The following is an 11741-nucleotide window of genomic DNA, read 5'->3' on the forward strand; positions in this document are numbered from 1 at the left end:
TTATTAAGCCTAAACTTAGCTCGGGCTCTCCCAAGCCCATACCAATTCACGATTTAGGTTCAAGTTCTTAACATGCAATTGATTCTTAATTATGAGTCGTCATTAATCAGTTTTGGGTAGGTCAATTAGACACCTAAGTAAAATAATGAGATAATTATTTTACCTCTACGAACCAGAGATTTTGAGTTTAGGGACTTGATTACGTTAGATCTCTTTAACGCCCTTTCGAAACCTTTCTCTTTTATTTTGAAAAAAAAAATGTTTGGCAAGCAGCTTGAATTGATTTTAATTTATCTCCCTAACATGTGAGGTTATCATGCGGGTACGCAAACCACCAATTTAACACTCAGATAAATCAGTGAATAAATTGCAGGACTTACCTTAAAGCAACGAAAGCATCTACGATGTTAGATCATAATTCACATCGACAATCCTAGATATTATTTCTAGTTAACACGCAATTACCCAATTTTTGTTTTCGCTTTTCTTAATGAGAATCTAATCTACATGCAATGCAATGTTACTAATCTAACATGTAATGATATGGCATGACAATATGACTTAAACTATATGACATAAATAAAATGCAGTCTATCCTAAAGAATGAAATTGATTAATTCTAAGGCAATTTTTTTTTGTATTTTCCATGAAATTCGAAATTAGAAAAATGCAAAGATTATCTAGCTAGATTAAAATTCTATTCAATTTGTATTAGGAATTAGTTTAAGTCAAATCCTAATTTAAACTAGAATCTTATCTTAACCAAGTAATCTCTAACCTAAAATGCAATCTATCTAAAAGGATCTATCTAAATAAAATTTAAAGATGCAATCAACCTAATATGCAATGACGTGCCAAGGATGCCCTAATTCTACATGATACATGCATGATGATTTTTTTATTTTTCTTTGTAAAATTCGAAATTTAAAATTGCCAAATAATTAAACGTGTCATTTAAATTAAAGAAAACTAACATCCTAAATGAATGCATTTTTTGGATTTTTTTATTTAAAAATTCGAAATAAGATTGCAATTCTAAACATGCAAGATAATCCTAAGGCTAGGAATATTTTAAAATGAACCTAATCCTAATTCAATTTTTTTCGGATTTTTTTTTTTATGAAAATAAAATTGACTCAAACACCATGATAGCAAACCAAACAGGATAAGATTGATATCCAAAAATTAGCGAACCATATCTCGTGCATGAGATCGGGTTAACCAATTTTAAAATTAAATCGCGAATCGAATCTCGGACGTGAGATCAAATTGTCGATTTTTGCAAGGGATTGCGAGTCGGATTTCGGGCGCGAAAATCGGACTGTCAATCCCTAATTTGAGAGCTCCTTGAGTTGCAAATATCATGCTAAGGATTTCAATCACGTGTATCAAAAAATATATCAAATAAGAAAACGGAATTTTTGGAAATCAAAATAGACAAATTTTTTACCTATTCCGAATATTGGCTCCCAAATTCCGATCCTCAAACGACTACGGCTACTCGCGACGTGATATGGTAATGCTTGGCGAGGCTCACAGCTCGGAGTTGGATGTCGGGACTGGATTTTGGTGGTGTTGCGGCTTGAATGGACAGCAATTCGTCGTTGGGCGTGGCACGGATCAAAGTAGCAGCGGGTCGTCATGGGATCAAGGTCAACTCTTCATTGGCATGCACGCAGTAGGTCCAGGAGCGTCAAGGCTTCGCTTGGATGCAGGGATTTCCGCGACTTGGTCAGCAAAACAACTACTTGGTTGGGAGTGACTGGAGAAAAAAAAAATTCTCTTTGTGCGTATGTGGATTTCGTGAGTGTCCCTGGACGCACCAGTCAAACCCTGCAGAGAAGTGCTCCCTTTTGACTTCTCTTCCTCCAATGAGTGCTCCCCCTCCTCGCGTTCTTCTTTTCTCTGGAGTTCTCTAATTCAGATCATGTGGCCATGGGTTTTTCTGACTTGGTATTCTCGACCTTGGCTGACAGGTTGTGATAATGGGACAAACTAGCAACGGGAAGCAACAGCAAAGACACGTCACGGCTGTCGGTGGCGCACGGCGAGGGGCTAGGAGACAATGCGAAGCTGCGACTGGCTTTGATCAAGAGAGCCTCGACTATCTCTGCTGTTCACTCTTTCGTTCGAAAAATCTCGATGTGCGCTCCGAAATTCTGAGTTGCTGATTCTCACCGTGGAGAACATGGGTTCTCTTCTTCTTCTTCTTTTGTGGCCGTGCGTTTCTATTGTGTGGCCCTCCAAAAACCCTACACGAACAATCTATTTATAAGCCTCAAACTAGGGTTTTAATTTTTCCAAATTGATATCAACGAAGATTCTTTTTTCCAAATGCAATATTCACTTTTCGCATCTGCCCTATCCAAAAAATTCATCATATCTCAGAAAAATTTCAAATTTCTATTTTTTACGAGATAATCTTCGATCATAAAAGAAACAAGCTTGGGCCAATTTGCTCGCTTCGTGGGTTTAATCCGGCTTGTCAATTTAAAGCTCAAAACCACTAATTCAAACCTATCTGTCACCGGCCCAATCTAAAAAATAAATGCACCTAAAACTATATGCTATGCAATTAATATTTTTTTCAGGGTTAAAATTAACCCCTAATTTTCTATGCAATAGATAAATAAACGAGCTGCCAAAATTTAGGTGTCAACAAGTGGGAATCAACTGAGCACTTGAAGAATCTTTGGCACCATGTTACTAGGGAAAGAAAAGGTAAAGTACTAACTATTTGAAGAAATTCTAACAATCTTAGTAACCTTGCTCCCTTGCAGAGAGGGCAGGAGGAAAGTCACTAAAGTTTCCGGAGGTTTTTATATGGTGCTCTTTCTAACTTATTTGTCTATATGTATCATTGATTTCGTGTATATTTGGTCCACTTTTTTTTTCTTGTTTTTACTTGTATCATTTGAAAATTATTTTTTTGTCTTTAATGTTTCGGATGATCAAAACTTTCATTCAATAGGTACAAATGTTGATGGGTAAGACTTATTTACATTTTCTCATCAATTTTTTGAGTTTACACTCTATCGATTTCAAAAGTTTAAAAGGTAAAGCAAAAGCCACTTCACTATTAAGCTGCAATGTACAGTTTTCTTAAGTTGATTTAATATCCATATGATGATAATGATAATCAGAAGAGGCAACATTACTAATAAGGAAGGATTTTAGTTAGTACGGATAGAAATAAGCATAGCTACAATCTGACCAAAATATATATTGCTAGCATTAGGCTGAGCCACACACGAGCTTTACTTAGCGATTTCCTTTTTTCAGTGACTTTAGCAAATTTTTTATTCTTATGCATGTATTGTTTATTTTGTTCAGTTTCAATTCATATGAAAATCTATAAATAATTAGATGAAAGCAAAATATTATGTGATTGTACATATCTTGATAATGAACGTTTCAAATTAGTTGTTTATATATACGTAGATCTTGTTTTGAAAAATCTATGTGAAAGTAAGGCTGAATTTTTTTTGGGAAAAAAAATGGCTTTCCTACATCTAAGTTGTAAAAGGAAAACGAAAAATAAAAGAGAAAATTTTAATGTTTAAAATGTTATGTTACATATATTTAGCGAATAATTTATATATGGATTATTGTGCATAATCTAGGGAAACTCTGAATCCGCATATCCAGTTCTTATACACGTACTACATTCTATTTGAAATATATATAATCATGTGAAATAACTTTTTTGATCTAATTATACGTAGATATTTGGAGATATCTATGTATAATTAAATCAAAAAAGTTACATTCCATAATTGCTCATTTTTTTTTATAATAAATGTGCATATTGATTGTATTTTGAAATGCCCATATGAAAAGAAGGATAAAAGTTATATTTTATGATCGTGATACTAGCAAATTACTAAAAGACAATGTATAAATATAAATATTTAACCGTAGAAAACAACTACTTTGAGAAGACCCTATGACACGATTGTGTATATTTCATCACTATATAATGTTAGAGAATCATTGAAAAGTTATGTAGCATAAGAACCTTTTTGTAATAAACAAACGAGTCAATAAAAAGAATTTCCATCACATCAGACTTGAATTATAGCTCATCTTTTCCAGTTAAATGAAAATTACAAATCAGAAAACATTTAGTATTAAAAAAAATGAAAGAACCCATCAGACTTCAAGCTGCTCAAGCTGGACAGCCTTTTGGCCTTCAGAGGGGCCGTCTCCAAGACAGCCCTCGAGGTGATCAGACAAGCAGGAGCTGTCGATGTTCTCCCGATGGTAGGACTTGCAGACGAAGTAGATCACTGTCTGCACGACCAAATCGAAGAGCACCAGCATCGACAGCAACATCAAGCAGATCAACCCAACCCCAATCTTGACTCCAATAGGAACCAAGTCGAAGAACACATGGGATTCAAACAGAGCCTGAACCAGCACGGAGTACACCAAGACACCAAGAAAACACCAAACGGATAGATCCATCTTGCCCTTTATCAATCCCTTGCTCTTCACTATCGCCTTCCTTCCATACGCATCTTCAAGAACCGAGATCACACTCGCCATTTGCCAAATCATGGTGATATAAACAAGCCCCACGACGGACAAGATCAAGAGAATGACTGCCACGGCAATCCCAAGTGCAGGGCCAACTGCAAATTGCCTCACCATGACGAGCCATGCGATCAAAAGCCCTACAGCCACATCATTGTACCCAAAGAAGAGTGCGAAGCACCAGAAAAAAGTGACCATGAGCCTCTTCCACACTCTGGGCACGACACTCATGATCTTCTTGAAAGTAATCTGCTTGGCGGCGAAAACGCAAGCCACTGTGTAGACGACAGCCGCTGTCGAAAGCAGAGAGAAGATGAAGACTAGGACAAAGTAGCCAAGCCTGACGAACCAGAAGGCGACCCACTCGTTCTCGAGCATTGGGGACAGGTCCCTGTAATTTGTGTCTTCCTCCCGGATGTCGTTTTGGGTGATCTCGTGGTCGAGGATGTTGAAGGAGAGGAGCTGCGAGACCAAGGAGTGGGCGAGGAAAATGATACAGAGAGGGAGGATGAGCGTGAGCGTGATCTGGGCAAAGATCTTCCTCCATTTGACGATGATCTCTGAGGTCTCTCTGTAGACGCCGAGGAACCCAAGGAATTGCAGTTCGTTCAGGTCTCTGTCCATCGTCTCTTTCGCACAGAGAAATCAAGAACGAGTGAAATGATCGATGCGTCGAGAGACTGAGATATTTCGTGAAGCAGAACAGGCGAAGAGATTCAGAGACTCAAATTCTTATAAAAGGGTCTTGAGAAGAACGACCACAGAGTGAATTGATAAATGAAAATGATTAAGTGACGGTCACCACCGTGGAAATAACATATTGTTTTGGATTAAAAAAAAAAAAAAAGATAACAAATAACTAGAAAGGTAAATGATTAAATGACAATCTTTAATCCATTGTAATAATAACAATCGACATGTTTTTCTCACGGGTACTCAAAGACTCTTACGCTAGCAAGACCCAATCAATAATGGCAAAAGAAATCACATGGAAAAGTACAAATCTAAAGAGAAAGTTCAACTCATTCAAATTTCAAAGTCTTCCCTCTTCTTATCCCCTGTCTTCACGATATTACTATCTTTATTGAGTCTTGCTAGTATAATAGTCTTTGGGGTATGATATCAATTACGTTGTGTGCCACAAATTATTATGAGGTATTTTTAAAAAGTGGATCGAATAATAATTTTTTAACTATTTTTTTTTTGTGTCCCAAACAAATTGTTATTATCACAGTGGATTAAAGACTGTCATTTAATCATTTTGATTCACTTCCATCGGTATCGGCTCGAAGCTTTCCAGGTTTCTTGATTTTGCATGATTGATTTTAGCGTGAAACATGTGGATAGGTTTTGGCCTTTCCTTCTTGGCCATGGAATTGAGCCGAATCGATGCTATTTGGTCTCCGTGTCAGAGGGTTGCCGTAACGTGGAAAGTGGGCACAGTTGTTGACCTTGCTAACAAGTATCCTTGACAAATTAACGTATATAGTGGGAGCAAGTATGGCTTCAAGTAGAATAAAAAATCGGTCCGGTTTTAAGTTTCAATGCACCCCAGTCCAATTTATGGTTCCATTTTTTTAGAAATCGCCAATTCGCAGTTCAGTTCCGAAATTGAAAATCGGGAACCGAACCAAAGGAATCGAGACTTAAAGTAGTGATACTTTATTGAAACATGGCACACTGCTTTATATTCTAAAGGAATTAAATAGATAAATAAATAAAAACTGGATGTGATGCGATGATCACAAATAGTCAATGACTCATCGACATAACTTTCGTCAAGTATTCCTTGGAAGTACACTGAAGAAATGCTCGAGGATAATTATCAAAAAGGTTATAAACTTATTATAATTGTGTTAATTTAGTTTTTTTTTTTTTTTGTCAATTCAATCATAAATCTTTTGTATTTGTGCTCCTAAGGGGTGGAGAGTAAGCCTCCTTAATCGAACTAGAACGGAGTGCACGTACACAATCGAACAGACAAATAAGAAATGCAACCTCCACCGTTTAATGAGACTTATCATTGGGTAATAGAGACAACGAAGATTAGAGTTGAGCAAGCAAATGCAAGGTTTCACACAGGTGGCCTATTTTAAAATATTACCTGAGGAAACTTTAAAACGACTTGAAGAAACTTATTAGGGGGAAAGACCCTCCGGCGACTTCCCATTCACAAGCAGCGGCTAATCCCCTTCATTGTCCCCATGGAATTCCTTTCCACGTCTTAAATAATTGACATAGCTGTATTTCAGCTTTTGGAGTGAACTGGTTTCACATGATGTTCTGTTTCAGCATCATTGCTGTATTTGTTGACACCGAAAAAGCATATCGTGATAACATTAGCGTCTTATTCTAATTCACAGTTATATTTCATGATTGCGCATACTTTATAACATCAACATTAGCAAATTACTAAAACATAACTTGTTAGCGTAAATATTTAACTGTATGAACAATTACTTTAAAATGTCTTTATGATATGATTGTGCATATTTCATCAATATATAATGTTAGAGGATCAATGAAAAAGTTAGGTAACACAAGACCCTTTATATGTTAAATGAATGACATTAGAGGATCCATAAAATAACAATTTCGTCACTAAAGAATCATAGCTGTCCTTCAATCACGTTCCAGACATTTCTCGGAATAGAAGACTGCAACAAAGTTGGGAATTGCCGTTGTCAATCTTTGATTGATTGTCTTCTTCCCCTTCTTGTTGTTGTTTTGCCTTCTAGTGGCTGTTTGCCTCTCTTTTTTTGTGGTACCACGGCACCCCTGCACTCTCCTGACCTTTGTCTTTTGAGTGTTTGTTTTGTTGGCGCCGGGCTTCCTTTGCTTGTATTTTCGTTTGGTAAAATCTATATTATACTTACCTTTACCAAAAAAAGAATCATAGCTCGTGTCTTACAGATAAATGAAAATTACAATTCACAAAACATTTTGTATTAAAAAATAAATATAATAACCCATTAGACATGAAATTGCTCAACCTGGGCAGCCTTTTGGCCTTCAGAGGGATAGTCTCCACGACAGAACTCCAGATGATCAGACAAGCAGGAGCTGTCGATGTTCTCATGGTGGTAGGACTTGCAGACGAAGTAGATCACTGTTTGCACGACCAAATCGAACAGCACCAGCATCGACAGCAACATCGTGCAGATCAGCCCAACCCCAATCTTGACTCCAATAGGAACCACGTCCAAGACCCCAAGGGATCCAAACAGTGCCTGAACCAGCACGGAGCACACGAAGACACCAAGAAAACACCAAACTCGTAGGCCCATCTTGCCATTTGTCAGTCCCTTGCTCTTCGCGATCGCCTTCCTTCCATATGCATCTTCAAGAACCGAGATCACACTCGCTGATTGGCAAATCATGGTGATATAAACTGTAACATCCCGAGCCCCACTGTGTAATATTGTCCGCTTTGGGTCACCCACCTTGGCGCGGACGAACCGCCATCCCAGCCACGGTCTTTTCCCTCACGGCTTTAAAACGCGTTACACAGATTAGAGAGACCTAAGTCTTATAAGCTAACCAAGACCTCCCTCCCTAGGCGATGTGGGACAAGAGAGGAGGTTATTACATAAACAAACCCAACAACGTACAAGATCAAGAGACTGTCCCCCAGGGCAATCCCAAGTGCAGGGCCAACTGAAAATTGCCTCACGACGATGAGCCCTGCGATCAGAAGCCCTATGGCCATGACAATGAACACAACGAAGAGTGCGAAGCTCCAGAGGAAAGGGACCATGAGCCTCTTCCACTGGGCACGACACTCATCATCTTGGTGATAGTAATCTGCTTGGTGGCGTAGATGCAAGCCACCGTGTAGACGACAGCTGAAGTCGAAAGCAGAGAGAAGATGAAGACGGAGATGAAGGAGCCTAGCTCGATGAGCCAGAAATTCTTGAGCATGCGGCACGGGTCCTGTACCTCAGGTTGTGCTTCCTGGCATTGTCTCAGTCGATCTCGTACTTGACGAACTTGAAGTAGAGGAGCTGTGAAACCTTGGAGAGAGCGAGGAAGACGATGCAGATGGAGGATGAGCGTGAGCGTGATCTGAGCGAAGATCTCCCTCCCTTTGAGGATAATCTTGGAGCTCTCTCTGTAGACGCCGAGGAACCCAAGGAACTGCAGCTCGTGCTGGTCTCTGTCCATCGGTCCTTTCGCACAGAGAAATCAAGAACAAGCGAAACGATCGATGGGTAGAGAGAGACTGCGATATTTCTTGAAGCAGAACAAGTAAAGGGTCATGAGAAGAGCGACCACAAAGTGAATTGATAAATGAAGATAGGGATGTCGTTGAGAGTGGGGGAAGGAAGAGGGAAGACTTTGAAATTTGAATGAGTCAAAGCTTGTTATTCAGATTCCTACTTCTTCATGCCTTTTCATCCCCTGTACTGTAATTAAATTTGCTTATAGAAGATAAGAAAGCATTTGGTCCCACTTTCTCTGCTCTCGGCCCGAAGTTTCTCAGGTTTCCTTAATTTGGCAGGCCATGGAATCTAGCCAAGTCGATGCAATTTGGACTCCCTGTCAAAGTGATGAAATAGCGTGGAAAGTGATGAGCAAAAGTGATGAGTGTGCTCTTGGGATTTGGCCAAGAAATCTCCATGAGAAGCTAAAGATATAAACCTATCAAGTATGGGTTTGCAAAGAATTTTATCATGCCGAGACATGGGGCTTTGTTGTCGTGCCGAGCATCCTCAACTACAATCCGCTTTATCGACACACTTTGCTCTTCATTTCTATACGTATGCCGATCCCAACATTCCATTCTATATAAGTTGCATTTTCCCGATCTACGTTTTAGTGTCCATCATATTTTGCTATTAAATACTTGGCAGATTTCCACGTAGTTGAGACCCAAATATGAGACTTGAACAGTCAAGAAATTTTTAAGAACTTGGATTGAGCTTATGTACATCGTTCATGACCTAGTAAAGATTTGAGTAACTCATGTTAAGGGCATCATTAAGTATAAATATTAAACTTAAAACTCAAGCATGTTTATGTATTTGATCTATTGAGCTCAAACATTAAATACCTAGGATCTACTAAAGGTAAAAATCAAGTATGACATTTTTATGCATACCATATTCTAAGTGAATCATATAAATGCGTTAAAAGGAGTGAATTTACTCATAAATACAACAAGATATGCACTATGATACTCGAGCTCATTCGTTGATTGCATTATGTTTTGTTTTGAATTTAGATAGATTTCACTTATAGAGATCATAATATTCAAATGAGGTCATGCTAATTATATGGTACTCTTCAAAGCACTTGATCCATGCTTATTGTTGCAATATCGACGTCCTTTGATTATTCGGTTTATATGTTTTTTTATATATATGAGGTCTCCCTTTACCTATAAGATTTAAGTTATTTTGTTGGAATTTTTAACACTCATAAAGATATTTTGAATTGGAGGGGATTGTACGATGATTCGCTTCCTTGGGATCAGGAGAATTTTAGGTACTTTCAACTTAAGTGAAGTTGGGTCACATGAGCCAAGCCAAGAGCATTTAATAATTTTTTGAAATTAGAGACGAGGTACGTAACATATTTAGTGGGAATCACTTGAGCACTTGAAGAATCACTAACACCATGTTACCAGGGGAAAGTAAAAGGTAAATTAGCTATTTGAAGTTAATCTAACAATCTTAGTAACCTAGCGGGATAATGACATAAACAGTCCCTAAACGTTTACTCAATGTGCAATTTGATTTCTAAACTTTTAATTGTTCAATGTAGTCTTGAACTTTTAATATACATTCAATACAATCCCTTAAATGTATAAAGATATTTAATGTAGTCCTTCCATTAATTTAAGACTCGCGACTACATTGAGCATTTTCATACAATTCAGGAACTATATTGAAAATGTACCAAAAGTTTAGGTACTATATTGAATGAATTAAAAGTTCAAGGACTACATGCGCATTGGGCTAAAGTTTATGGACTACATTGAATAAATTAAAAGTTCCAGGACCACATGTACATTGGGCTAAAGCTCACGGACTATATTGAACAAATTAAAAGTTCAAGAATCAAATTGCACATTGAGCTTATGGACTATTTATGTCATTTTCTTTAACCTCGCTCCTTGCTTCAAACCTTTGGCACAGAAAGCAAGAGGAAAATAAGTAGAGTTTCCGCAGGTTTTTATGCGGCGCCCTTTCCAACTTATTTTGTTTACATGTGTCATTAATTTCGAGTATATTTGATCCACTATTTTTTTCTTTTTTTTTTTTTTTCTTTTATCATTTGTAAATTTATTCTTTTCTTAAATGTTGGATGATCAAAACTTTCATTCAAAACCTTCAAATGTTGATGCATAAGACTCATTTAGATTTCCTCATCAAATTTTTGGGTTTACAATCTTTATTGTTTTCAAATCTTAAAGGTAGAGCAAAAGCAACTTCACTATAAACTGCAACGAATAATTTTCTTAAGTTACATGAATTTGCATATGATGATAATGATAACAGAAGATGTACCATTACTAATAAGGAAGGATTCTATTTACTGATGATAGAGATAAGCAAAAGCAACTTCACTATAAAATAGACATGGCTCGTGTGAGGTTGAGTCACGCACGAGCTTTGTTCAGTGATTAGTTTTTTATGGTGACTAGCAAATTTTTAGTTCTTATGTATATATTGTTTATTTTGTTTTGTTTCAATTCGTATGAAAATCTATAGAAAATTAGATGAAAGAAAAACATTACATGATCGCACGTATCTTGATAATGAATGTTTCAAATTAGTTGTCTATGTATACATAGATCTTATTTTGAAATATCTATGTAAAAGTAAGGCTGAATTTTCTCCAACAAAAATATGGCTTTCCTACATCTAAGTTGTAAAAGGAAAAAAATAAAAGAGAAAGTTAATGTTTAAAATGTCACGTTACTTATATTTAGTGAATAATTTATATATGGATTATTGTGCATAGTCTAGGGGAACTTTGATTCTGCATATCCAGTTCTTATGCATAACTACATTCTATTTGAAATATATAGACAATTATGAAATATAATTTTTTTTCATCTAATTATACATAGATATCTCCAAATATCTTATTTTGAGATGTCTATGTATAATTAGATGAAAAAGGATATGTTCGTTAATTGCACATATTTTGACAATCAATGTAAGTATGGATTGTTTTCTGAAATGCCTGTATAAAAA

General features: G+C 36.9%; 2 protein-coding genes across 2 annotated transcripts; both read right to left on the reverse strand.

Moving 5' to 3' along the window:
• Window positions 1–4152: 4152 nt before the first annotated feature.
• On the reverse strand, window positions 4153–5160 carry LOC120288265. Its single transcript, XM_039301922.1, has one exon. It carries the CDS (start codon window positions 5158–5160, stop codon window positions 4153–4155), a length of 1008 nt encoding a protein of 335 aa, XP_039157856.1.
• A 2348-nt stretch (window positions 5161–7508) lies between these two features.
• On the reverse strand, window positions 7509–8700 carry LOC104431600. Its single transcript, XM_039302274.1, has 3 exons — window positions 8307–8700; window positions 8161–8220; window positions 7509–7900 (listed from the first exon to the last, which is right to left on the reverse strand). The coding sequence occupies exons 1-3, from the start codon at window positions 8698–8700 to the stop codon at window positions 7509–7511; spliced, it is 846 nt and encodes a 281-aa protein (XP_039158208.1).
• Between the last annotated feature and the right edge of the window lie 3041 nt (window positions 8701–11741).

The sequence above is a fragment of the Eucalyptus grandis genome, chromosome 9 (assembly GCF_016545825.1).
Source record: "Eucalyptus grandis isolate ANBG69807.140 chromosome 9, ASM1654582v1, whole genome shotgun sequence".
Taxonomy (NCBI): domain Eukaryota; kingdom Viridiplantae; phylum Streptophyta; class Magnoliopsida; order Myrtales; family Myrtaceae; genus Eucalyptus; species Eucalyptus grandis.

What these genes read in the sequence shown, in the direction of transcription:
- LOC104431600 (XM_039302274.1), bottom strand. Translation starts at nt 8,700, where the DNA reads ATGGACAGAGACCAGCACGAGCTGCAGTTCCTTGGGTTCCTCGGCGTC. An exon ending in GATGATGAGTGTCGTGCCCA is followed by an intron (nt 8,221 to 8,306) that starts GTGGAAGAGGCT and finishes TTCTGATCGCAG; the next exon opens with GGCTCATCGTCGTGAGGCAA. An exon ending in TGGGATTGCCCTGGGGGACA is followed by an intron (nt 7,901 to 8,160) that starts GTCTCTTGATCT and finishes TTTGCCAATCAG; the next exon opens with CGAGTGTGATCTCGGTTCTT.
- LOC120288265 (XM_039301922.1), bottom strand. Translation starts at nt 5,160, where the DNA reads ATGGACAGAGACCTGAACGAACTGCAATTCCTTGGGTTCCTCGGCGTC.